The sequence below is a fragment of the Mauremys mutica genome, chromosome 6 (assembly GCF_020497125.1).
Source record: "Mauremys mutica isolate MM-2020 ecotype Southern chromosome 6, ASM2049712v1, whole genome shotgun sequence".
NCBI classification, from domain to species: Eukaryota; Metazoa; Chordata; order Testudines; family Geoemydidae; genus Mauremys; species Mauremys mutica.
The window spans coordinates 1645996-1673564 of NC_059077.1; the positions used below are offsets into that span (position 1 = coordinate 1645996).

General features: G+C 51.0%; 1 protein-coding gene across 4 annotated transcripts in view; it reads right to left on the bottom strand.

Annotated features, from left to right (window-relative positions):
• Positions 1–27569, bottom strand: part of LOC123372626 (phospholipid-transporting ATPase ID-like) — a 119972-nt gene that overhangs the window by 34882 nt on the left and 57521 nt on the right. For 2 of the 4 annotated variants that reach the window (XM_045020859.1, XM_045020858.1), the window contains 12 exons: positions 26039–26100; positions 24111–24183; positions 23809–23879; positions 22156–22238; positions 16873–17031; positions 15862–15950; positions 9555–9751; positions 7255–7463; positions 5436–5479; positions 3613–3778; positions 1192–1380; positions 595–710 (listed from right to left, as the gene is read on the bottom strand). In XM_045020859.1, the coding sequence (XP_044876794.1) occupies positions 595–710; positions 1192–1380; positions 3613–3778; positions 5436–5479; positions 7255–7463; positions 9555–9751; positions 15862–15950; positions 16873–17031; positions 22156–22238; positions 23809–23879; positions 24111–24183; positions 26039–26100 (1458 nt within the window). Of the gene's footprint in view, positions 1–594; positions 711–1191; positions 1381–3612; positions 3779–5435; positions 5480–7254; positions 7464–9554; positions 9752–15861; positions 15951–16872; positions 17032–17777; positions 17905–22155; positions 22239–23808; positions 23880–24110; positions 24184–26038; positions 26101–27569 lie in introns of those variants that run through there. The other 2 variants (XM_045020861.1, XM_045020862.1) reach the window with 2 other exon arrangements.

Below are 27569 nucleotides of genomic sequence, written 5' to 3' on the forward strand. Positions count from 1 at the left end.
CTCAAACTCTACGTCTACCCCAAACAAAGATGCCCCCATGGCTAAACAAAAGCGTAAAAGGTGGTTAGAGACAAGAGACGCCTTTTCAAAACTGGAAGTCAGATACCTCTGAGAAAACAGCCCAGAACATCAACTCTGGCAAGTCACGTGTACGAGGAGAATTAGCTAGAGCAGAAAAGCATTTGAAAAGCAAATAGCAAAAGACACAAAAACTAAGAGCAACGGTCAGATCCGAGGTTACTGCTGACCTGGGTTGTATTTAGAAAGATGAAAGGCTCAGTCGCCCGTTACCAGTTGCCAGAATATCCAGACTCCAAAACACGACTAAATGTAAGGAGCTGATGAACGTGTTTTTCAGGCAATGGCCCCCGAGTCTTTACAGAATAACTCTTCCCTTTCCACGGTAAGTTACACATTATTTGCCGATCTCCCAAAGAGATGCCTTTAGGGTTGCTTTAGAGATCATCCACTTTTCAGCCTCACTGTGGGTTCCATTCCCAGCTCCAATGGTGGCATCAGAGACGCTCCCAGAGAACAGGGGACTCCCACCCTTCCCGTTACCTGCAGAGGGGTTCCCCTGCAGGGGGCACTTACATTCAAGTGTTCCATGGTCTCTTCCTTGAGGGGTCCACAGGAAGACTCCAGCAGTTCATAGACAATGGTGTCAGCGCCCTTGCAATACAAGGTCAGGTCGCCTTCCGGACTTCGCACTAAAAGCAATGGGAACAAAAGTTCTGCAAAACCCAGGCGACGGCATTTGGCAGCCATCACACCAAGTGTGTGCAGAGACATTCAAACTCGGCCCGCCAGGGGTGAGGCTCACACCTGCTTTGCACAGAATGGAGGACAATGCAGCCACTCCCATCTTTAATACGGAGGTGTGGCGGCACAGACGGCAGGCCCAGCAGTGCTCCCTCGTGACCTGAGCAGACGCACTGCTGAAGCCTGTAGTATGGGAAGGGGGCAAGGACATAATATCCAGATGCCAAGAGAAGTCTGTGGCAGACCTGACCCCGTTCCCAGTGAAGTCCCTGGACACTTCCACTCTATCAATACATTTACACCACGCTAATCACTGCAGTATCTGGATGCCTTGCTCGGCTGGCCACAGAAAAGGAGACCCGGCAAAAGGAGTACACGTTGGAGCGGCTGACCGAGCAGAAAAGTGGAAGGGGAGTGATGGGAACGCACCAATGACAGACATCCTTTTGCGCACGTTGTTGAAGTCCAGAATAGCCAGGAGTTCATAGACCTTTGTTTCTCCCATTTCCACCACAGTGATGGTCTCGGGGGTCCGCGCACGAAACACAAAGCCAAAGTTTCGGGCCGCGGTGACCAGGGCTCCTTCGTCTGGAGACTGGGCCTGATACACCAGGTTACCTGCCATGCAAGGAAGGAACAATGTATGTTCATCTCGGTCCTGGATATCATCACCCTGCTCCTGATGTGAATCAAACACAAGGACTGAGGCATTCTATAGCCACTGCTCATCTCCCGTCCATCCACATACCGACCAGATGCAATAAAACCCGCACACAGACGCACTCCTCCACAGGCCACAGACTGACACACGTTAGGGACGGTCCCCAGAGCCAGTGCAAGACTGGTTCCTAGCCTCCATCTAGTGGAAGGATCTCCCTCTGCTTGGGAGACGCCGCAGCCCAAGGGATCTCACTGCCAGGCACGTTTCCTTTGCTCAGCCTCCTCACCACCCCAGGTACCGTCCGCACTGGTATTGACGCCCCCGCAAAGGACAGGACTGCCACAGCTCTCAGTAGGGCAAGGGGACTCTGCCCTAGGTGGAATGTGGGGGGACAGGAGCGCGGGATTAGCATGGCTAACAAGCCCCCATTTGTCAGGATGCAGCAGGCACCGCCCCTTGCATGAGCTCAGCTCTGTGACTGGAGCAGGGAGGATGCAGTGCTGGCTTTATTCCCATCGGCTCTGGGGGGCCGGTGCCACCGGCAGCTCTCTGCTTGCAGAGCCTTTGCGCTCCTCGGAGTAGTTATTGCACTTTGGCCAGCCCTTACCCTGGGCCAGGAGGCCTGGGAGTCTCCTGGGGTCCTCTCCCCCCGAGGCACCCGCAGAGCCATGCCAGCTAATGGGCAGCCACACACTGACTCAGGTGATTAGAGTCCTGTGTGGATACAAACATTTGGATCCACATCCAATCCGCACCAGCACCCTCCAGAGCAGCAGCTCTGAACCAGGCATCTATGGCCTCCTAGGGGGCCGTGAGCCGGTTTCAGGAGGTCCATGGCCCCATGGGGCCGAAGCCTGGAGCTCCGCGAAGGGGATACCAGGGTCAGTGCTCCAGGCATCAGCCCCCTCAGGGCCCAGGGCTCAGACCCCCTGAAACCACAGCCTCCCCAGAGGGCCACAAATCCTCAGTAGAGAACCGCTGCTCTGAAGCCCTGTGTGAATAAACAAATCTGGATCCACATCCAATCTGCCATCCGCAAAGATGGCAAACAATACAGCCACGTCTTAGGGTTGCCAGGCATCTGGATTTTGACCGGAACTCCTGGTCGAAAAGGGACCCTGGTGGTTCCAGCACCGCAGACCGGGACATTAAAAGTCCGGTCGGTGGCACAGTGGGGCTAAGGCAGGTTCCCAACCCGCCCTGGCTCCATGTGGCTCCTGGAAGCAGCCGGCATGTCTAGCTCCTAAGTGCAGGGATGGCCAGGGAGGCTCTGTGCACTGCCTCCGCCCCCACCCTGAGCACTGGCTCCACAATGGCCGGGAACTGCAGCCACTGGGAGCTGTGGGGGCAGTGCCTGCAGGTGAGGGCAGCACAAACCATGCAGAACCGCCTGGCCACCCCTGTGCCTAGGAGCTGGACATGCCGCATGGAACCAGGGCAGGTAGGGGGTCTGCCTTAGCCCTGCTGCTGCACCAACCGGGAGCTGGCTGAGGTAAGCGCCGTCTGGCTGAAATCCCACACCCTGAACTCCCTCCCGCACCCCAACCCCCTGCCCCAGGTCAGAGCCTCTTCCGGCACCCTAAGTCCCTCCCAGAATCCGCATCCCAACCCTATGCCCCAGCTGAGGCCCCTCCTGCATGCCAAACCCCTCGGCCCCAGCCCCAGAGCCCCACCCTGCACCCCAAACCCCTCATCTCCGGCCCCAGCCCAGAGCCCCCCCTCCTGCACCGCAAGCCCCCGCCCCAGCGAAAGTGGGTGAGTGAGAGGGAGAGGGCGCGACCGAGGGAGGATGGATGGAGCGAGTGGGGGGTGGGGTCTCAGAGAAGGGGTGGGGCCGGGCAGGGGTGTTCAGTTTTGTCTGATTAGAAAGTCGGCAACCCTACCACATCTGCAGACGTGGGTCTCCACGGATATAAAGTGGATCTCCGCGGATTTGCAGGGCTCTGCAGATAGGGTGACCAGACAGCAAGTGTGAAAAATCGGGACGGGGAGTGGGGGGGTAATAGGCTCCTATAAGACAAAGCCCCAAATACTGGGACTGTCCCTATAAAGTCAGGACATCTGGTCACCTTATCTGCAGATGATTTCCCAGTGGACCCGCACCAGCGTCTGCAGGGAAATGATTGCCCAGCATACTGCTACGATGTACAGGCCGTGACAGCCGTATCAGTGCCTTCCGCAACGCTCACCTTCCTTCTTCTCTTCTGGCATCACGGTGTGACACAGCGAGAGTAACCGGAAAAACCCGTGTGTTGCGGCATCGTCCAGCTTCACGGCTTCCACCAGGCTGTGGTCGTAGAACACGAACTTCGGGTCGGCCAGTTGGTTGTACGAGAAATCGACCTTCTCTGTGTGCTGCAAAGGTGAGGCTCAGGTCAGCCAGGCAGCTCACTGCCTCACCGCGGTCAGGGGGCTCTCCACCCCCACGACTGCCCTCCCCCACACACTGGTGGTGATCCCCTTCCCCCACGACTTCCCTCCACCACCACTCACAGTCAGGGCCGGCTCTCCGTTTTTTGCCACCCAAGCAAGAAAAAAAACAAAACAAAACACACCTCTGAGAGCCATGGTGCCGCCCCAAGCACGTGCTTGGTTTGTTGATGCCTAGAGCCGGCCCTGCTCACAGTCATCCCCTACCATGCCTCCCCTCCACTCCCTCAGCGATCTCCTGTCCCATGACCACCCAACCTGCCCCTGCACTCTCAGTCATCTGCCCACATGCTCACAGAGATTCCTTCCTGCATGGGGAGCTCCCCGCAACCCCTGCTCCCCCTCCCCTGCACCCCTCTTCCTCTTGGGGTGCTCCCCCCACCATGCCTCCCTCCCCACACTCACGCTGATCTCCCCACACAACCCCTGCTCATAGGGTTCCCCTACCACAACCTCTCCCTGAATTCCCAGGGATCGCTCTTGCTGGACATCCACTCACTGACCCAAGGGGTCATGACACCCTGCTGTCACCGACACCCTGCCCCAGGTCCTGCTCCCAGGTGTGACTCTGCTCATTCCAATGAGAGCAGGACCGGGAGTCCTGTGTGCCCTCGCCATGCTCTCCCGCAGGGGAGAAACCCACGTGGAACGGTAACCCAGTGTAAAGTGTAAACTCTACCCACCCCTCGCCGTCTCTGAAACAAAGTCGCACTGAACGGCGCTCACTCCCTTTGGTGGGACCCAGCGGCCAGCAGCTTGGGCTTTAACATGTGATGCTTCGCAGCGGGAAGACGCCGCACAGAGCAGATTCCCGCCCCAGCTCCAGTGAGGTCACATGTCTAGAATGAGCCCTGTGTTTCAAGCAGCCCAAGATGACACTTGGCACTTACCAATGGAGCAAATCCCCCGCACTAATGTGTGCAGAGGAGCTCAGACAGCCGGAGCACAATGCGCGTGAGTGTCAAACCTCTGACCTGCTGGTACTGTGCTGCCCTGAGGGTCTGGGGGCCTGGCAGAGCTCCCACAGGGTGATGGCTTGGCAAGAAATAGGCATTTCTTCCGCAGCAAATAAGTCCTCCACATTCTGCTGCCTGAGAGAGTGGGAACTGGCTGGATCCTCGTTACTCATTTTCAGGCTCTCTAATGTTTGAGGTTTTAAAAAAGGTGCAGCCTTTGGAGATGCCAGTGTTTTGGGGTGTGGGCAGAGCCCCACTGTCACTCACTTGCTTCAATTTGCAAACTTCCCACTTTTTAATGAACACCAAGGCCCTGCTGGTCACATGTGCTGAGCCCCCAGTTCAAGGGAGCGCGCGGTGGGCACGCAGCGTCTCAGGAAGCCAGCCCCCCACAGCTTGAAGCAGGTCCAGAGGAGGAGAGCCAGGCTCTGGCAGATCGCAGGAGGCCTGTCAATGCAGGGCTCCCCACTGTAGGTGCTAGGTGTGTGGGGGGGTGCATGCATCCATTGGAGCACACCCCAGCAGGGTGGCAGAGAACACAGAACCTGCTGGCAGCTAACCACCTACCTCAGTGATCTCAGCAGGGTGGCAGAGAACACAGAACCTGCTGGCAGCTAACCACCTACCTCAGTGATCTCAGTCCTCTGCCCAGCCACGTCGTACACGTCACCTGCAGGTTACAAACACAGAGCGAAGTCACACACACACACACACACACACTCTGCAGGTGAGCGTGTACATCCCGTGGGCGTGGGAAGCTGGGCCAGGAAGGAGACTTTGCTGTCTAGTATAAAAGGCACAACAGAGCAAGCTCTCTGCCACTGTCCCTGCCCAGAGCACGAGTCCACAACGTGGGGGCAATCAGCAGCCTCCTGCTTGTTCCTACCCTGTAAGCGATGGCGATAAAAAAAAAAGGGTAATAACTGGAGCTATACCAATCTCCTAGAACTGGAAGGGACTTTGAAAGGTCATTGAGTCCAGCCCCCTGCCTTCACTAGCAGGACCAATTTTTACCCCAGGTCCCTAAGTGGCCCCCTCAAGGATTGAACTCCCAACCCTGGGTTTAGCAGGCTAATGCTGAAACCACTGAGCTATCCCTCCCCACATGGCAGACACTGGAAAACTGCTGAAAATGCCCTAGGCAAAGAGTGGATTCTTCTGCGTTGTAGGAAGGGGGTGAAACACTTAGCCACTTTCTGGAGGAGTTTGGGTTAGTTTTACTGCTCTTTCAGAGGGAGGGGTATGCTGATAGAACTGCCACCCACCATCATGCAGCCAGCTGATTTGATCAAACAGCTTCTCCGTTAACCTGCCTGCAATGTGACCCGGGGATTAAAGAGCACATGAAAAACCCAGGCAACTGACAGGCTCATAAAGGGCAGGAACCTGGATGAAGACCAGCTGGCTCAAACTGAACCCAGCAAGCACCGAGGAAGCCAGCTGGCAGAGGGAAATGCTTTCAGGAAATGATTGATACCACCTTTCCGAGGGCCTCTGCCCTCTGGCATTGGAGACAGGGCACAGCTCTGGGGTCATACTAGACATGCAAAGCCCCTTCTTCCCATCTCCAGATAGCAATACTGTTCCATCCATTCCTCGTGGACAGTCACCTGGCCACAGTGGTTCATGAATTCAGCACCTCCAGCACGCACCACTGCAACTCATCCTATCCAGATAAGCTCACCGGGAAGCTACAGGTGGTGCAAGCACAATGACCTCTCTCTTAAATGGTACGTGCTGGAGAGAGCATATTACAGATGTGACCCTGCACTGGAGCCCCAATCCCTGCCACAGCCCCTTCATGGCTCTGGAACTCACCAAGTATTAATGGAACAGGCCAACACTCAGAAGCCAGTGTTGATCTGCACCTCAGCTATGATCCTCTGGAGAGCACCTCTAGCAGAGCCCGGTGTCGCCTCAAAGAGCTGAGGGCAGTCTTCTCAACAGCTGACCCATCCCTCCAGAGCACGCGTCCAAGGAACAGCCCTAAACCTAATATCTCCAGGTCACAATCCAGCACTCATCCTTTCTACCGTGGTTTTCCTCAAAGACCCAGAACAGAAGATGCCCCAGTAGCATGATCCAAGGAAGAAGCCCACCATTAACTAAACAGTAGGAGAGAGACTTGAGTGTCCATCTTCCGGACAGTTCCCACTGGTTTCTAAAATGCACATGCAATGCCTTCCTACTGTGGTGGGTTGGTGGACAGTAAATAGAGACAGGATGGGCAGATGATGGACATAGAGAATAACGCTCAGAATTTGATTAATACAGTGTTAAAGTGGGTTAAGTAATTTTCATATGGTACAATTTATTAAAGTAATTTCCCCCACTTCCTACAAGTCCTTTTCTTCTGGCTATCTTACGGTATCCCATTTCTGTGACCCAAGAAGAGAGGAGAGATCTGGCAGAAGGTATAGGGAGGAAGAGCAGAGAGGTTCGTACCATAGGATTTCCCATTAATGGAGCACTTGTTGAAAGCCATGATGTTCTGAGTGAGAGTTCCTGTTTTGTCCGAGAAGATGTATTTGATCTGTCCCAGCTCTTCGTTGAGGGTGGTGGTGCGGGCCTGGGCTGGCGTGTCGTTCAGCGGGTAATACATTTTACGGTCCCAGTCAATGTAGAAGCTGTTGCCCAGGCGTATAATCTCTACACTGGGGACAAGGGAAAGAGAAGATGATGGAACATTCATTAGGGTGGGGAACAGGATCTTCTCTCTTCAGCTTTAGGGCCAGTAGCTGCAGTTAGGACAGGAATCCAGGCATTGTGGTGGGCTGGTGTATCCATCAGACCATCCTGAGATGGCTGCAGGTCACAGCTGCTATGACAAGCACCATGAAAACAGCTGCTAGACCGAAGCCCAGATTCCTTCTGGGTTTTTAGTGCCTTTAGTACCTTCAGAGAGACTGAGATAGTGCTGCTTTCTCCTAACCTGTGACCAGTCTATATGGGTGCTCGATGCTGTCTGTGTAAGCCAGGCACAGGGCCCGGGTGGCCGAAAGTATGCCTGGCAAAAATACCCCCCGGGTGTGGGGCAAGAGGCAGCCAGCCCTGCCCCAAACTGGGCAGTACTGCCAGGAGAGAGGGTGTGGTTGAGTTAGTCCTTCCTGGGAGCAGGCTTTGCACTCCAATGACAGAAACCCTGAGGGAAAGCAGTGGTGTGAACAGTGCCCAGAGGTGAATCCCACCCCAGGCCTCCAAAGGCCCCGTTAACCCTGCTGTGATTAACCAGCAGCACTGCACTCTGGGACCTGAAGCCTGTGTAGGGCACAGCTCCAGACTGAAGGGGAACGCAGCTGCATTGATCTGCTTCATTTTCTGCACATTAGGGTGCAGCGTTCAGGTTGAATGAGTTTAATGGGGTTCTCAGCTGGGCAAAGCTAGGATGCCCCATGAATTAGTGTGCAGTGTGCAGGAGAGCCAGAAATGGTGGCCTTTCTGAAGAAGCTTGAACAAGGCAATCTGACCTTCAGAGCAAGTGAGCTCTTGTGTGATTTAATGTAATCAGAGAGATTTATTCGTACGTAAGCAACTTGAATTTCCATTTCACTGTCAGCGTGAACTACTGGACAGGAAAAGAATGAATTCTGTGCATGCTCTAAACACACTCCAGAATGTAACTTCCAACCTCCTAATCCCAAGTGCCATCATTCACCCTCCCTAACCGCCTTACTGAAAAATCAGCAGCCGTAATTCAGCCCTGTGCTTAGTGGCTTGACAGCATAATCCCTCCCCACACCACCTCTAGGAATGTTATGCTAAATACTGAGAAGCAAATCCTGGTCCCACTGTAATAAATCGCAAAACTCTGAAAAGTGAGATGTAAACGGTAATAAATGAACCCCTCTCCTTTGTCTCACTCTAGCAGCTCCTATCTGAGGATCTCAAATTGCTTCACATATGCGTCTGGCCCACCCATTCACCAGCTATGTTTGGGCTTTTATGGTGTAAGCTCTCCGGGGCAGCGACTCTCATTTACTCTGTTTGCACCGTGCCTAGCACAATGGATTCCCCAGAGTCCTCGAAGTGCTGTTGGAATACCAGTGGTAACAAGCTCATTACTTATGCTTTGAAGCCACTGCTGTGAAATACATATTATTCCTAGCTCCGCTTTCAGACAGTGAAAATGTGGCACACCCGGTCATCAGCAGCAGAGCTGGGCACAGAACCCAGGACTTCTGATGCCTATTCCTGTCTTCTAAGCACAAGCCCATCCTAGGTTGGGGCTCTTCTGGAAGGACACACTTAGATGTCTGGGATCCCTGCTTAATCACAATGGTCTTTGCTCCAGGTTTGCATAACTTGCACACTGCAGACGGTGGAACTCCGAGAGAGACAATCTCTGGGGCAGCCAGCTCTGCACCATCCTCCATGCAGGGCTGCAGCAGAATCCCACCCACCCACGGGACATCTCTGTGGTTTAAGAGTTATTCTAATGAAGCCATTTCAGTCTCAAAGAACTAACATGGTGGTTTTGGGGAGAGGAGGACAGGGCTTGACTCAAGCACAGAGGAATGCGTGGTGAAGTCCGTGCTCTTACAGAGGGCACTAATTAATACAGACCCATTGTGGGACCCCGTGGCCATCAAGTATCCTCCCTAGATGGCAGCCATATGCAGAGTTGATTTTGCTGAGAGCTCAGCTCTGTAATGCACTCGTAGAATGGGAAAGCACGGCTCTCTGCGAAGGTGAATATTAAAAAACCCTTTCAAGCAGGCTCTGTAACACCGAGGGCAGTCACATACCTGACGTAGAGCGAGATCGGTACCACGGTGTTCAGAATAATGACGTAAGACCAGAACATGAGGAACCCAGAGTAGGCAGCTGAGTTTACGCCAGTTGCCCAGGGCAGGTAGACTTGGAAGTAATAGCCCTTGTCGTGTTCCCAGATGCCGTTCCCAATGGCCAGGATGAAACACATCAGAGCTAAAAACGCAAATATCTGCAACAAGAAGATTTGCATTTCAGAAAACAAAGTGTCTTGTGTTCAGTGTGTATGGGCAGTGCCCTGATTACGTGGTACAGTATGAGTCAGAGACACAGCGGGGAAAGACCTGCTGGTATTAGGTTACCTGATCTAACTCCTGGTCAATGCAGGACTGACCATTTATTTCCCAGCTCAGTCATAGACTTCCTGGTTGCCCAGAGGAAAGTCACTTAATCCCTCTATGCCTAAATTACACCATCTGTGAATTGGAAAGAACACTTCCCTGTCTCAGAGGGGTGCTGAGAGGGGCTCTAATACTATGGGGATGGGCACCATATAAGAACCTAGTTAGAGAACCTCCAGGATGCCTGATCCAAAGAAGCTCATAAGAACGGCCATATAGGGCCAGACCAAAGGTCCATCTAGCCCAGCATCCTGTCTTCCCACAGGGGCCAGTGTCAGGTGTCCCAGAGGGAATGAACAGAACAGGGAATCATCAAGTGATCCATCCCCTGATGCCCATTCCCAGCTTCTGGCAAACAGAGGCTAGGGACACCATCCCTGCCCAGCCTGGCTAATAGCTATTGATGGACCTGTCCTCCATGAACTTATCTAGTTCTTTTTTGAATCCTGTTATAGTCTTGTCCTTCACAACATCCACTAGCAAAGAGTTCCACAGGTTGACTGTGAGTTGTGTGAAGAAATACGTCCTTTTGTTTGTTTTAAACCTGCTGTCTATTCATTTCATTTGGTGACCCCTAGTTCTTGTGTTGATGATGATCAAATACCATTTCCTTATTTATTTCTCCACACCAGTCATGATTTTATAGACCTCTATCACATCCCCCCTTAGTCATCTCTTTTCCAAGCTGAAAAGTCCCAGTCTTATTAATATCTCCTCATACGGAAGCTGTTCCATACCCCTGATAATTTTTGTTGCCCTTTTCTGAACCTTTTCCACTTCTAATCTATCTTTTTTGAGATGGGGCAACCACATCTGCACGCAGTATTCAAGATGTGGGTGTACCATGGATTTATATAGAGGCAATATGATATTTTCTGTCTTATTATCTCTCCCTTTCTTAATGATGCCCAACATTCTGTTCGCTTTTTTGACGCTGCTGCACACTGAGTGGATGTTTTCAGAGAACTATCCACAAGGACTCCAAGATCTTTCTTGAGTGGTAACAGCTAATTTAGACCCCATCATTTTGTATGTATAGCTGGGATTATGTTTCCAATGTGCATCACTTTGCATTTATCAACATGGAATTTCATCTGCCATTTTGTTGCCCCGTCACCCAGTTTTGTGAGATCCTTTTGTAGCTCTTCACAGTCTGCCTGGGACTTAACTATCTTGAGTAGTTTAGTATCATCTGCAAACTTTGCCACCTCCCTGTTTACCCCTTTCTCCAGATTATTTATCTTTTCTCTCAGTGCCCTTCACACCTCCTGATACAGCCCCACAGAGACTGAACACTGCAGAGCACCTGGGATTATCTTTGATGTACTGCAGTTCATCATGGGAAACACGGGTGACTCATTAATACACGTTGTGGAAGTATTACAAGTGCTAAGCGGCAGAAAGCAGCTAAACTTCCTAATATTACAGGAGCACCCATCTGACAGGGGTACAAGTGCTACTTTGCCTCTAACACGATTGTCACCAATGTCCACATCCTCTGCACTTTAGATGTGTGTGCGCAATACACATGCTTAGGCAAGGGGTCACTAACATGCTTATTTACTTGGCCTCCCTTGGTCTGTCTCTATCCACCTGTTGTCTTATACTTAGATTGAAAGCTCCATCGTTTTGCTCTGGTTGTACAGCACCTAGCACAGGGGGGTCCTGGTCCCTGACTAGGGCTCTGAGATGCTACAGGAATACAAATAACAACAGTGCTCAGTTTTCTTTGAGGGGAGTGAGCTGTTAGCAGAAGATCAGTGCTAAGGTTTTTTCCTGCTTGGCGGGATGGAAAGAGGGGAATAATGCTGTAGTCTTTGTCACCACTAACCAGTGTGAACAACGCTGTATGGCATGCTGTGGTTACTGCTGCAGCACATGGAAACTAGGAAGTGTGCAAATACAGGCCCGGCCAGCAAACACGTGCTCCCTAGAGCAGTGCTTCCCACCGACCTCGGGGAAAGAGAACTGATGCCTTGCAGGAGCGGGCCCAAGCTGATTTCCATGGGCTAACATTTAATGTCAGACCGTGCCCTCCAGCTGGCTCCGTGGGTTCTGCACCCATGTTTGAAGCAAAGAGAGAAGGCCTGGGCAGCCAGCAGTGACAGCTCTATTATCAGAAAGTGTCCCCTTCCTGAGTCTGCTAAGCACCGCCTCCCCTCTGCGGCACAAACACGGGCCTTGCAGCAGAAGTACTTCCTTCTGCGGGACGGTCTGTCCTAGCCGCAGAACATTAACTTCTTTCTGAGCTCGCTAGGGAGTGATGTCTCGCTCTTGGCCCGATTTCAAACAGACAGCCTGCCGCAGATTCCCACAGAAGCAACCTTTCTAAACATGGAAAAAGGCAGAGGGGTCAGCCTGGAGAGAGGGTTATTTCTGCCTGACCTACTTGAGAGGCAAGAACTGCATGTAAACTGGACAGCGTTTCAAGGCTGTTTAAAAATTAATTTGTCACTGGGAGAGTTACAGACAATTAAGCACAAACGAGCTTTTCCTGTGTTTACATTGTGCAAGCTTCATTTCACCTGAAGTGAAATATTTTTAGCTCTGTTTTTATTTAGGAAACGATGGCTTTTTGCAGTCTTTTGGCTCAGTACGTCAGCAGTGCAACACACTGCCTCTGGTCACAATCCTGCTCGTTCACCTTTCTGATCATCCTGTGAGAACGGAGGCCCTGACCACAGTCCCTTCCGAGCACGAAGGACCTGATTACTGGAGCAAAACTATCTGAGAGCAGGTGTGGGAAGGACCGAGCAGTACTTAGGTACCCAAGTATTCAGTGTCCCACAAATGCCTAAGACCAGCAGACACCTGGCCCCCTCAGCCATGGAGAAGACAAACAGAGGAGATGCATTCAGCTGCAACTTGCTCAGTTCTCCAAAAAAGCAAGGAGCTAAACTACGCTTGTCTGCAGTAACCCTAAAGTGGAGCAGAGAGTTGAGTGGATCTGAACATGGAAAGAAAGCTCTGTATGTGTGACACACGTAAATTCTGGGAGATGGGTGGTTAACTCTGAGCAAGGGCCAGATCCTGAGCTCCTCAGTATCTGTCATCAACACCACCTTCCCCCCCCCTTCCTGTGGGGGTCCCCAGGTGCTCTGTCCTGGCCCCTCTCCTCTTTTCCATCTAACGTCGGGAGGAGGAGACATCCCCAGCTGGCATGGGTTCTCTCACCGCACCCAGCGCTTCTCCCACAGTCCCTCTGACCCTGCGTCTCAGGCGGCCTGCTGCCACCGCTAACTCACCACAGCCCAGGAACGAACTCTCTCCTCCCGACCTCCCCCCTTTCTCCATTACCCCGATAACTCCTCCATTCCTGCCACTGCTCGCCCCCCCCAATTCTGGGGTCATCTTTGACTCCTCCCTTCTCCCCTCGCATCCAGGCCATGGCCAAATCCTGCTGCTTCTGCCCCCTCCCCCCAGCTACTAATCCACACGCTGTCAGCTCCCCTCTCCTCTAATGGCAGCTCCTACTCTTAGGTCTTTATGAAACTCCGCCCAGAGTCACTCCAGTCCCTGCAGAATGAGTCCTGTCATCCTGCTGCCTGGCACACTGACCTCCCGCTTCACTGCTTCTCGCTGCCAAGGGCAGTATCGCCCCTGCCCCTGCCTCTTTCTGCGTCCCCAGCCCCACTCTGCCAACGACGCAGCCTTGATCCTCCTTTCCTCCCGTTCTCCCCCACACGGCTCTGCACCTTCTGCCATGCCTGGAACAGCCTCCCAAATGCTACCCGGTGTGAAACCCCCAACGCCCTACGCCTGCCGCGTGACCCGTGGAAAGCAGCACATTCACACTTCCGAAACAGCTGACCAGACCTGGAACTACCAGGCTGGGGGCCTGTCATTGTCCTGGTCCTTTGGCTGGAACGTTGCATGTCTCCCCTTGTGCTTCCTTTAGTTTCTGTTTTCTCAGACTGCAGACAAAGCTGCCCTGCGTCTGTACAGTACCAAGCACGCTGCAGGATCTACTGTATCCGAATTAATCACAACTCTTCTGCTCACTGAAGTAAGGACTGAGTAAGGATTGGACCCTGCTGAACAGCAAGAAAGAAGCCCAGAAGAACAGGTTCCAGAATGGAGCCCTTGGAAGCCAGAGGCAGCCTGATCCCTAGACGCTGCCCTACTGAAACGAAATGAGTCTGTGGAAAACAGAAGGGCAAAGGCATTCAGATACTGAGGTAGTTACAAGGCACTGTGAGTATCCAACAGATTCAACAAGACGTGCGGATCTCCTGTGTCAAAGGCGGCCAAGAGACACTGCAACGCACAGAAACGTGACCCTCATCGGCCACCATCACTCCCGACTCCCTGGGGGCAGACTCCCGCACGGTGCTTGAGACCAAACTGCACAAGCAGGAGTTGAGCAGATCCTCACTCATGGCAGTGCAAGCACCCAGCTCCCTACAGGTTCCAGGCATCTCACAGAATTCCTGTGGCAGCCACAGCTCCATGACAAGAGGGGAAAACCACCCCCAGCCGGAGAGGGGGCACTGTGTGAGAATCACTGGGATCCGAATATCTGTGAAGAGTCCCCCTGGCCAAGGGCCAGGCTCACAGACCCCTCCATGTCCTGAGCCCTGTAGGCTCTGAGGAACAAAAAGCTGAGAAGGAAAATGACCTCCAGGTGCTGGGCCAGGTTCTCAGCTGGTGCAAACCAGGGTAACACTACTGTAGTTGGTGGAGCTCCACCCGCGAGCGATCTGCTCCCCTGTGTTTGCGATGGAGCCAGTGTTTGCTGCACTGTCAAACTTTATTTTATAAAGGAGAAAATTGTTGGCAAAGGTGTGTCACATAACGCCAGAGCTGGTCTGGCTGGCGGGTTTAAACTGAACTTCAAATGCCAAATAAGCGGCTGGCCAGTCAGAGTACTGCCATGATGTGTGAAGGTTAATGTGCACTGGCGCGGTCACATCCCCCTGCGGCCGGAGCTGATTTAACGGACATACAAGGGTTCACTTTTGTGGGTGTTGCACCGGCTTGATGGGAGCCAGTCTTATCTTGGTTTGTTTGTTATGATTTCAGTCTCGTAACATTAAACTCCTGACAGTCTCCATGCTCTGAAACGCATGAACAGAAGCTGCTATTAGAAGCTAAATATCTGGGCTGAGCTAAATTCTCTTTTCCCTGAGCATGCTCCTGAGCTGTTCTTCAAGCAACATTGGCTAAGGCACTGGCTAGTGTGTGTGAGCACATCTCCCCGTAGGGGCAGTGCCCAGCCGCTAGGACAGGCTGCTAGCCCGCAGCGGCCGCTGAAAGGAGCCATGCTTTAAGCTCCAGGCAGAGGCCCTGGGACGGAATCCCCAGGACTGATCCCTGCTGAGGACTGTGGCATCCATGTGTGAGCAGCTGCAGTTTGTTACAATTGTCAAGCAGTTTCAATCACAAATTCGATCCGCAGCATTTTAATTAGCGGAGAGTCAGAGACTGTCCTGCTGGAGTGTAAATATCTGTTTAGTGCTTTTAAATTTACCACTTGCTAAAAACCCCCAGTCTCTGGTTATGAATGAGCATGCAGTATTTTCCTCTAATGCAGGAGCGCCAGCAGAGAGCACCATGTAATTATCGAATGCTGTGCAGACAGACATTACTGCAGATATCAAGGAAAAAATCAGTGTTTATTTAAATGGAAAACCACCAAAGATATTTGGGAAAATGTTACTCGCAGGCTTCTAAGTGGATATCACCAACAATGGAGAAAAAGAGCACAGCAAATAAAAAGCCATGAAGAGAGGTCCTGGACGCTATCACTTTAATGGCCCAGTTCTGCAGGATGGGAGGTCTGAAAGGGGCTGCAGAAATCCATATGCTAATGTACTTTTCTAGCATTCTTCCTGTTCTCATTAGTCCCTTTTGATGTCCCCTCATTTGTCAGGAAAGAGGGTGGAGCACTCTGAAATGATGAACATGGCTGAAGGAGTGAAGACAAATTAATCAGACTTACCACTAACACGAGGACATTCATTAGCCGATCAATGCTGGTCCGTTTAAAGGCTGTTTTCCCACAGTTCTGCATTAATTTGGTGTCTGGCCCTAGTAGATCAAACACAGCCATGATTTTTAAGAACACGGCTCAATTCTAGAGCTGCTTCCCTTCGAGACGCCAAAGCACTTTACAAACATACATTAACCCTCACAACCCTCCTGTGAGGCAGGGTCACATTGGTATCCCTGTGTTACAGATGGAGAAACTGAGGCACAAAGCAGTAATGTGACTTGCCCGAAGTCATAGAGAGAGTCAGAAACAGACACCAGAACTCCTGACTCCAGCTCCCTGCTCTTTCCCTTGTGGGTTTAATTTATTTTATGGAGAATAGTGGATACTATGTCAGCAACGACCCGCATTGTGCACCAGTGCTACAGAAATAATCCAAATCTCACCCCTATAACAATGTGGATTTCCCGCCCCCCCACACACACACTAATACAGGAGGCAATTCTGACACTCTGATACAAGGGTGTAACCTGGAGCATTGTGTTTCTCTAAGCTAGTCAGGCTGGCTTGGAGCTGGGACCTGCTCAGTACATGCTTGGAGAGATAAAGTGATTGAGTTCCCCTAGCTCTCTGTGCCCTCAAACAGGGTCAGTATTTGAGGACTCTTTGCCCAGGTGGATGGGCTGAGATTTTCGCCCATGTTATTTGCTGATCCCAGCTCCAGGGGAAGAGAAGCTGCTCTTTATGTCAAAGAACCCATCCTAGGGTTCACTATTCCTCTCTCTTGCGGCCTGGTCTAGAAAACTCCCAGTTAAAATCCCGCTCGTGCTGAGTTTGGGGCGTTCCTAGCTTGGGGCTAAGAGGAAGGTTCAACGTCCCACTTGTGTTCTTGTACCCAGTGGAAACCAAGCTTCCAAAGGGGACAAAAGTGGCTCTGCTCTGCCCACTGGGAATTACATCCCCCCCCCCCCCACCCCCGTTACAGTTTTTTCACTCTGCACCTCTGCGTATTCCACCTACCAGCATAAATAACAAGCCCAAAGCACCATTCTGTGTTCCTAATGGTGCAGCCCCTCAGCAGCATCTTCTCATTGTCCAGGGCAAATTTCTCCCCACGGAGAATAAGAGTCCCGGTGAACTTATCCAGTTTGTTATTCGGTGCCTCACATTTGACTTCACCTGTAAATAGAGATCAGACAATGAAAACCTTCCTGGGACTAGCCCCCCGCTGGGCAGCACACACAACGTCCTCAGCTGTGCCCTGCACAGTGACCAGGTCAGGACCTTGGCTGTCCACCCGTATCACATTCTGCTGGACACTGCAAGCACTGCTCCTACCCGGCCTCCCCACGGCAATCCAATCGTCTGCATTGAATTACTTTCATATTTAGGTTTTTCCTTTGCCATTGAACACAGGATGGTGCCCTGCCCTTTGAGGCCATGTCACGTCCCTAGCTGATAAGTTCCACCAGCCCTCTCTCACCTGGCAGAACCCAACGGAGATGCCCTTCTCCTTGCCAACCCCTCAGCCACAAACTGGCCTGCTCCAGCTCCCAGAACAGCATTGGTAGAGGCCTTCAACAAATACTGATGGACAGATGACCTGATGGACACTTCACAGCATGAAATAATCCCAAAGCAGCCTGAGAATAAGCTGCAAGCAGCAGAGTGTACTGGAGGGCAGTGGAACAGCTACATGCTGAGAACACACATACATGCAGACAACAGTGTTGAGCAGAATCTCACACAGAAGACAACCCTGACCTGGCAAGCATGGGCTGCACCACTGCCTCCTGCAGCAGCCTTGCTAGTGAGTTGAAGGCCCACACTAGGCTGGACTTCCAACCTACGTCACAAGAGCAGCCATCACTGATGGAACAGACTAGGGACAACAGAGGAGATGATAGTGCAAACAGTGAACATACCTGATCGGGTTTCTTTAGAGGTATCGTAACTCTGCCCATTACAACACTGGACTGATGCAGTCTGCACCACTTGGGATGCCCCACTGACAGAGTGACTACATACTGGCACCCAAAGAAATGAAGCAGGAAAGGGCTCATAAGGTAAGCAAGGAGAGCATCTGTGAAAAGGCAGGAAGAATTGCTGGGTGCAAAGGAATAAGCATGCTTCAATATAAGCCTTCTCCTCGCCCGCCCCCAAAGCAGCAGAGTGACTGCTGCTTAACCAGGCCTTAGAGACAGGTATCTTCGCATGCAGCAGAGGCTGGGAGCGCTGTGCGCAGGTGGGAGCGCTTTATCGAGGACTTTGTAGCCCAAAGAACCATGGCCATAATATGGGCTAGAAGATGGGGAGTTTTCAGAGAAAGTGCATGTGTGTAACAATTCCTGACGCTCTAGCAGGGTTGCAGAGGACCCTCCATAAGGGGGAGAAGAGCTATTTTAAGAACTTGACTCCTGTGAGTTCATGGTTTCCTCACCCTGCCCTAAACACCGTCCCCTCAAGTTGTAGCAGGTCAGAACTTAGCCCCCTTTCGCGGGGTATGATTTCAAACACCACACAAAATCCTGCTGAAGTCCTCTCTGCAAGCTTAGTTATTCCCAGAGTTCCCTCCCAAGGACTGCTCAGCCCACACTCTCAATCCCCCTTTCTCTCTCAAGCAAGGGAGCCAGCCCTGCCTCCCTTGCATCTGGGCAGGGGAATGAGCCACTTGACACTGTGATTCAAAACCTCTGGTTGCCTTTTACCAGCAGCACCCTCATGCGCTAGCAGAGTCAGGGTTCCCGCTAACGCTGTCGGCCTGGTACATTTACCTATTCAGTTTTCTCTCAGACTCTAATAAGCACAACTGGGAAATTAATGTCTGATGGCTGCATGCGTGGCCATAATAATAGCCAAGTGTCCCTTTTCAGTCCACTCTATTTTAGTCTCTTCTGTTCCATCCCCTGAATTTCTTCGGAACCCGAAGGAAGACATGCTTGTCACTGGCCATGCCGCCAACCCACCAAATTCCCGATGGCCAGAGGAGTGGATTCTGCTCCATAGTCTATAATTATCTCTCCTTATAAAATGTGCTCACCCACTACTCTAAGGCCCAGCTGCAATTAGTATAAAAACTATTATTCAAATCAACAGTTAGACCCAGGGTCCAGAAAGGAGCCAAGAGATTGACTAAAGGATTAGAAAACATGCCAGCTACTGCCAGACTCCAAGAGCTCAATCTATTTAGCTTAGGAAAGAGAAAGTTAACGTGACTTGATCCCATTCTGTAAGTACCTACGTGGGAAATAAATATTTGAGAACAGGCTCTTTAATCTAGGAGACAAAGGTCTAACGAGATCCCATTGCTGGAAGTGGAAGCTAGATACATTCAGACTGGAAATAAGGCACACATTTTTAATAGAGATGGTCATTAACTATAGGAACAACACCAAGGATCATGGTGGATTCCCCATCACGGGCAATTTTTAAATCAAGATAGGATGTTTTTCTAGAAGATCTGCTTTATTTCAACCACAGCTATTGGACTTGAAACAGGAATTAATTCAGGGCAGTGCAATGGTCTGTGCTATGGAGGAGGTCTGACTAGATGATCAAAATGGTTCCTTCTAACCTTAATCTCTGAAAAACCACACACATCTCTACATCCCTAATACTCGGGCAACCAGCTCCCTCCCACTACAACCTTCTCCCCACTGCTCTCTACCCAGGAAGAGCCTGGGAGAAGCGAGAGGCTTTACAGGTTAACCAACAAGGGAAGTGAATTCTAGAGCTGAGGCTGCAGCATCAAGAACACCCTGACTAACATCTTGTGTTAAAACCAGGACGGTGTTAGGGTGATCTCCAGTAACTATGCTGTGTTGGTACTTACAGATGTACAGCTTGTAAGGCAGAAGAGACCTTAGTGATCATCTCACCTGACCCGTACAAGAGAGGCCATAATATCTCACCCAGTGATCCTGCATTGAGTACAATTACTGGTGGGAAGTCATTGGACACCCGCTGAATCCATTTCATCCAAAAGGTTTAAACCCCATGAAGCCTGGACCTGGCCAGTGGCAGCTAACTGATACCTGATTATTGTTTCCTCTCATGTCTCCCACTTCCCCAAGTCTAACAATAAATAAAGTTCATCTTGGAAAAATCCCCCGTACCTGACCCGGCACAGTACCAACAAACACCATGCTCTGGGTTAAGCATTTTGCTTCACTGCCTTTGTGAATTAGCCATCCAACCTTCTCCTCTCTTCCTGCCCCATGAAGCCCTTGCATGAAGAGCTCCATAAAATATTTAATACTTGTACAGAGGTTAGCTACAGAAATGTTAGGTTGGGTCTAATCCCAGGCACTCTTCCCAGTTCTTTTCCAAATATTAATCACAACAGGAAATATTTTATTTTCACGTTAGATATCACAAATAGGGCCCCTTTTATTTAAAACAAAACTAGAGATTTTGTAAAAAATAATCATAAGATAAGGGAATAATTTTAACTTTGTAAAAGATTTTGAAACATTTGTTGAGTCATAGAATCATGGAATCATAGAATCTCAGGGTTGGAAGGGACCTCAGGAGGTGTCTAGTCCAACCCCCTGCTCAAAGCAGGACCAAACCCAACTAAATCATCCCAGCCAGGGCTTTGTCAAGCCTGACCTTAAAAACCTCTAAGGAAGGAGATTCCACCACCTCCCTAGGGAACCCATTCCAGTGCTTCACCACCCTCCTAGTGAAATAGTGTTTCCTAATATCCAGCCTAGACCTCCCCCACTGCAACTTGAGACCATTGCTTGTCTTGTTCTGAGTCAAGTTATGCTCATTTAGAAAAAGCAATTGTTTTGATCCTCGTTAGACAAACTGTCTGAGAAAGGAGTTCTCTATCTTAAAAGGAAGATTTTGGTTTCCACATTGCTACACGCCAGGGCCTCTTCAGTAAAATAAGGGTTTGAACCCTTCACTCAGGGAAGGACCATCATTTACAGGGGGTTTCCCAGTGCGGCAATAAAAGTCTACAAGAGCTCTGGAAATATGAAAGCCCAGAGCCACAGGCCTCACTTGAGAGAAATCCAGTGATAAGGTGTCGCACAACTGAGAAATCGGACCAAGATCGCACTGCAGAAAGAGTGGTGTCTAGCAGCCCCTTTAGATTGCACAGCTTAGAGACATTCCGAGATCTTTGAAATATGGACCAGCTGATCACCATTCCGCCATTTATCGTGGATATGACAGTGGAGTCATTGACTCATTTCAGTCATTTAGCTTTTATTTCCTATGAATCTGGTGCTCAAGGAAAATCCCTGGAGAACAGGGGGAGCAGCATTATAAGCTGAACTACACCACTGCTCTGCGCCATTCCATTCGGGTTCTGAGCACCTTCTAGCTGGGCTTTGAGCGATGTGACTAGCATCTGTCACATGGTCTCTGTCCTGTCCTCTCCCAGCAGGAGACCTGTGTGCAGAATGGAATGGTTTGCTTCTGTAGGGTTGGGTTGGGGGGGGGTTGTGCATGTTGCCAAGTGTTTAGGTTAGAGAAAACCAAGTCAGAGAAGTCGGCCATGCAGGCCCTTGCCTGAACTGTAGCTCTAGGAGGTTAGAAAAAAATAAGTCTAGTCTTTTGTCCGTGGCCCATTATGCTGTGGCTAGGGGAGGAAATAGGGCCGAGCGTGATTTCTGTGACATGGACACCTGTCCACCAGGCACAGGCCCTCGCGTTCATTTCACATAAGGGACCATGGAACATGTGATGTGGCAGGGACACGTTTCACAGCACACCTGCTTTCAGCGTGTTAGCTGCCAGGCCGTGACAGCAAAACATTTTCAGATTCATCTTTTTGGTGCTGTTGAGAAAACAGTGAAAGGACAAAAGTGCAAAGCTCTAAACTGAGAAATCCAAATAATCCCCCCCACGTGCAGATGGGCTGGTTCTGCTGCTAACACTGGTGTAAATGAAGTGTAACTGCTCTAAAGTCAATGGATTTACATCAGTGTAAAACTGCTCTGAGATCAGAATCAAGCCCTGTCGGTGAATTCAATGCAGTGACTACCTGTTGTGTTTCCCAGGGGGCGGTTTGCAGGAGCCTTACATGGAGGATTTGATGGGGTCTCAACAAGCCTAGACAGACACTAAGTGACAGGCTTAATGCGTCTCACCACGTGACTGCCCACCCACTGCAGTCAATGGCATTACAAGATCTGATCTGCACTGCGTGCCGCTGCTATCCCGGGGAGCGCTGGGCAGAGTGGACACCAGAGGCCTGCAGTGCAGCTTGGAGAGAAGAATTCCGACTTCGGGTGGAATTCAGGCCTTAGGGGAAATGCTTTGGGACCTTCCTTTTTTCTGCGCACTCACCGTTGAAATCAGTCAGTTTCTGAAGGTTCTCTCCCAGCTCCGCAGTGACCGTCAGTGCCTGCTTCACTTTGAGGTTGGTTTCCCTATAATAAAACCATGAGTCAAACTCCTACACGACTGGTCACTCTTCTGCTCCTGGAGCTGTTCTCATTCATTAGGATCCAGATGGAGCTTGCAGGGTCTGCAGGCTGCATCTCCTTATTAAGAGTCAAATCAGGACCATTTTTACATGGCCACAAAGGGAATATAGTCCTTTGCCACCGTATAAACGAGTTCTGCACCAAGTCAGCTGATGCTGCGGAACGCTGGGCCAGGTGCAGAAGAGGGTCAGAGGGCTCTGGTCTCCCGCCATCACTACAAAGCATCGAGCCGGACACGTGAGCTCTCTGAGCAGCCCTCTGTCCAACTACGTTCTTACACCACAATCATTCCTGTGGTATCTGAGCACCTCTGTGGGTTCTGGACCCTCTGTCACTGCAGGAGTTACTGCAACCGTGGGGCAGCCAGGTAGGGGATGGTGCCCTCCCACGGACCTCAGAGAAGCACAGCAATGTTCAGTGCCCTGACATTATCCCATAGAGCTGACATGGGCAGAGTCACAGCCCGTCTCTGGGCAGCAGGAGAACTGGGAGGGCTACGCGGGTTCCATGCAGCCTTCCCTGAGGTGTGACATTCTCTCAGGTCTTGCTTAGGCCTCTGAGCCCACGAAGCCAGGCCAAATTCCATACCTGAGGCTGGCTCCACGCCACCAAGAACTGGTAAGCACAGAATCTGGCCCTACAGAGGAGGGTGGCACCACCTTTTCCCAACGAACAGGGACTGAGTGTGGCCCTCAGACTTGTGGCAAGCTGGCCAGGGGGCAGAGTGATGGAATACAATGGGTCACTAGGACGACGCTGGGAGCGGCTGATGTTCACATAGAATAGTGGCTGAGAAGAGCAGCCGGGGGAGACATAAAAACCACAGAGCTGTTGCTGCCGAGGTGAGGTATTCCAGGGACATGCATTGTCAATGATCAATGGGTGCTACCAGAATTGCCAGCATGAGTAAAACGGGCCCAGGCCTCTGCATGTGAGGCACCTGCCTTTGGTGGGATACTGCTGGGGAAGCAGCCATTGGTACTCGGCTCAAGACACTTCCCAGAAGATCACTCGTTATGAGCAACTGATTGGAACCCAAGCTGCCTCCCTCATCAGAGATCTGTTCAGAGGAGTAAGCAGCGACCTGGGCTGTGGGGCGCAATCTTTACCCAGGGCAAGTTTATGGCAAACAATTATTCCTCCATCTCGTGCTCAGATGCATAACAGGAAACTGAAATGAGCTGTGACCCTTAGGGAACCATGGGGCAGGAGAACGTGCCATCGGCAGAGATGTCATGTGACACAGTGTTCTCTAGGTAGAAAAGAGAAGATGCTTATATAGGAGCTGGTGCTGAAAAAGCATTTTACTGTAGGGTTAGAAAACACGATCACCCTACACTTGCTGTGTGCAGTCAGGGTCAGGGGTCTCCTGGCAGGAACAATCAATGCTCTGTGGATTCATCTCTGGACTGGGCAGCATCGAGGACACAGAAGCAGCTGGGCCTCACAACATCAGGATTCACCATGCAAAAATGAGCCTTGTGTGTGCAGCCCCAGGGCCGGGCTCACTTACCCATCCAGTTCAGCCGTCTCGATGTACGTCAGGCTGTGCGGCTCGCTGCTTGAGAGGAGCAGTAAATCTGCCTGAACACAAATAAAACCAGGGCGGTATGAGCTTACACAGCCACAGTGACGTTACCTTGAGATCTCAGGACAGAGGACACGGTTACACTACAACTTCACAGAAGTCAGTTGAACGGAAAACGTATTTGAAAATCTCTGAGCCAGTTAGCGTCACTAGCGAATAACTTGTTCACTTGTCTGAGGAGTAATTCCAGAGTCACAGCGCACGTGGCTACAACAAACTGCACTCACCGTCACAAAGTTGTTGTTCTCTAGTTTTATGATGTCTCCCACTTGGATATTCATCCATTTATCGTCCTTCAATCTGCAAGAGAAAGTTCCCTTTGAATAGTCACAGAGTGTAGAGCGCTCCGACCCCGAGGGAGGCAGCGGTGCTCTCGAAGCCCGTTCGTCAGTAATATTAGGACTTGACGGTGAGCTGTTGGGGGCAGGGACTGTCGTTCTGTCCCGTGTCTGTCCAGCACGTAGCACAACGGGGCGCGGGTCCATGACAGGCTCCTAGCCACTACCAATATACATCAATCAGAAATGCGAGAGATTCACACACACATGCGGTTGGGAAGTAGGCTCCATAATATAAACATGGCACCTGTGCACTTTCTACTAACAGACACTGACTTTTCCTTCTCTTCTGCTACAAATCCAAAATCTAGGTGGGGCCCTGGGGAAGAGATTCCCTTCTACATTTTACGCAGATACCACTAAAATTACTTGGAAATTAGCCCAATTACTTAAGTTGTCTAAGTCCCCTAAAGAAGATCAGACGGTGCAAAGGCAGCTCTGACTCTGTAGATCTAGCTGTCAAAAAGGGCAACAACCCAGCTGCGGAAGCTGCATGTGCAATTATTCCGGTCCCTGCTGTTCATGCCTTTTCTTAATGCACAAAGCAAGATGTACAGGCATCCAGCTACCTCTCTGGTACCACCAGGTTGCATGAACAAATCAGAATTTCTGCATATGCAAAAACTTAAGAGGTGAAAAATTGTCCGAATAGTTTTACAGGCAGCACTGGGTATATGTCCCCACAGATCATATGGACCTGATCTGGGTCTCCGTGAAGTCATTAGTAAAACTCCATTGGAGTTCAATGATAGCAACACTGGAACCTGTGGCCTCCGGCCGTTTGACAGGGGAAGTGAATTGTGCACTTTGCTATATAAACGCATGTGTTCAGTGGGGATGGTAGTGACGGCGTGACTGGTTTCAGATTTACTGGACTGAAAATGGTAACAATCACCGCAAGTCACTGGTTTCCAGCTTTATTTCATGGTTCGTATCATTTGGTGGTGTTTGTACAATACACTGGCCTCTACAGTATGGTGCAAAACATAGGATGACCAAGCACTTCACCTTGTCACCAGCTATACTCCAAGAGCTGCTGGGTCTTCAAGGAACAGTGAGTACAGCACTCATCTCCTTGCCACAAAAGCCCAGCACCCTACCACTTGAGCAAAAGGAAAATCATTACTAGCAGTAAAGGGCCCATGACACACAGCTGAACAGTTCTGATTCCATCCAATAGATGGCAGTTGTGTGTGTGTGTGTACAGAGAAGTTTCTTGTAGTTGTTAATTTAACATCAAAAGTCTTTGCTGATTATGTCTAGTTCTGTCTGCTCAGAAATTAACAAACAAGACAAATACATATGACACAAGGGAATGCAGCCACGTCTGGTGTGTCTGGGATATTTTGTAAAATAATCTGTCATTGGCATCTCCTATTTAAAATCTACAGCCCAACTTTTTCTGTGTGGGCTAATGGCTTTAGTGCCCACACTGACAAAGTGACACTAGCTTTTGCTACTCATTAACCAGCTACGTTAACCAAACAATAGCACACGGCACTGTGAACAATGAACTTGTCACGCTCCTTGTACTGAAGACGGCATAGTGAAATCTAGGTGCCTTGCACGGCGGGTGGGCATGAAGGAACAAGACTCTAGGGAAGCAGAGCACACACTGGGATCCCATGACGTAAAATAACACCTCCAACAAAGCTGCCATGATCTCCGGTGGAAGTACAATGCACACAGTACAATGCACATAGTAGGATGCTTTAATAGTCACATTTGTTGAAGTTGTCAGAAATTTTGATTTTTTGTAGAAGCGTCTCCTGGAGACAAACCTTCAGCCAAAATTTCCGTAAAGAAATAAGATTTACCTGCCATTAATCAGCACCTGGACGGGACGGTTATTGACATGATTGTCACTTTTGTGTCGATTCTGAAAAACGTAAAAGTTGATTGGGCGTTAGAAGAAACTTCATAGAAACCAAGTGTGTGTGATCAGAGGGTAAAGCAAGCTCCTTTCAGGATTCCTGCCCAGCTGGGAAATGCTAAGGGCATAAGCGCAAGGACAGAATAATGCCATAACTTTTTCTATGCTCTTAACCCTCCTGTTTAGGGGAAACTTCATTCAGCTAAATCAGAAATCAAGATGTCTCTGAAAGACAGAAGAGGGGAAACACCCATACCCAGTGATGAGCTGCCAAAATCTTAACAACCGGTTCCCTATAAAAAGTTCTGATTTAAGGGGGGGAGTGGGGAAGGGGTCGGGGCGGGGGGAGACATACCCGTGGGGCCGGGGGCCCCTGCAGGGTCTGGGGCAAATTGCCCCACTTGCCCCCCCGGCAACCCTAGAGCTTTCAGCCCCCTCCCCCCTTACCTTGCCGGCAGCTCAAAGCAGCAGGACGACTCTGGAGCTCAGCTGAGCTGCCCAGCTCGTGCCGGTGGCTGGCCCTGCTGCAGCTGGGGGGAAGCGGGGGAAGGGCTGGGGGACCCTCAGCCTCCCCAGCTGGGAATCCTGGGAGCAACAGGATGGTCCGGCCCACGGACCGGAGTTCTTTGCCCACCTCCTGGCCCTTTAACAACCAGTTCTCCACGGAGGTCTAATTTTAGCAACCGGTTCTTGGGAACCTGTGGGAACCGGCTCCAGCTCACCACTGCCCATACCCATTACCAGGGCCAACCCTGCACAGGGGCTGTTTCCCTTGACCCCTGCACTTTAAGAGAACCAGTGTTTTGGGTGCTCGCCGTCAATATGCACCCATGAGCCAAAGACTCCATTCCACCTCTCTGGGGGTCTCGCCACCCAGCATTAAGTCCACGTTTAACTCTGGCAGCATCTGGTGCAGAGGGCTGGCTGGGACAGAGACTGACAGGCAAGAAGGGTCCTGGGATGGAAGGCCCCACTCTGCAGAGAAAGAGCTAGATGGGCCCTGGTGTGTCATTTAACCTGGAGTCCCAAAAACCCCAGGCTGGCCTTGACCGCCACAGCTCTGCAGATAAGGTGCTTGGAGGAATCCATTGATCTGCTGCTACATGAAAGGGCCATAGGGGTTCTGGGTGCAGCCCCTATTTTTTAAGAGGGCTCTTCGCTGCCCGTATTTCAGAATGAGATTTCGTTCGGTCCCGTTCAGAACTGCACCGACCCCTCGTGTGACTGGACTCAATGGCCAGAGTTGTTAGACGGAGCTCAGAAAACCCCGTGCCAACACACATACAAGCAATGGGCTTTTGGAAAGCACTCAGCAGCAGGCCTCACTCCGCTCCTATTGCAGCCAATCGGACTTTCACCCCCAACTCCAACAGGAAGAGAGGTAGGCTAATGCCAAGCACCTCTGAACAATCCGACCCAACTTCCCCCCACAATGTGCTTTCCTAGGGGAGCTTTGCAGCGGGCTCTAAGATACT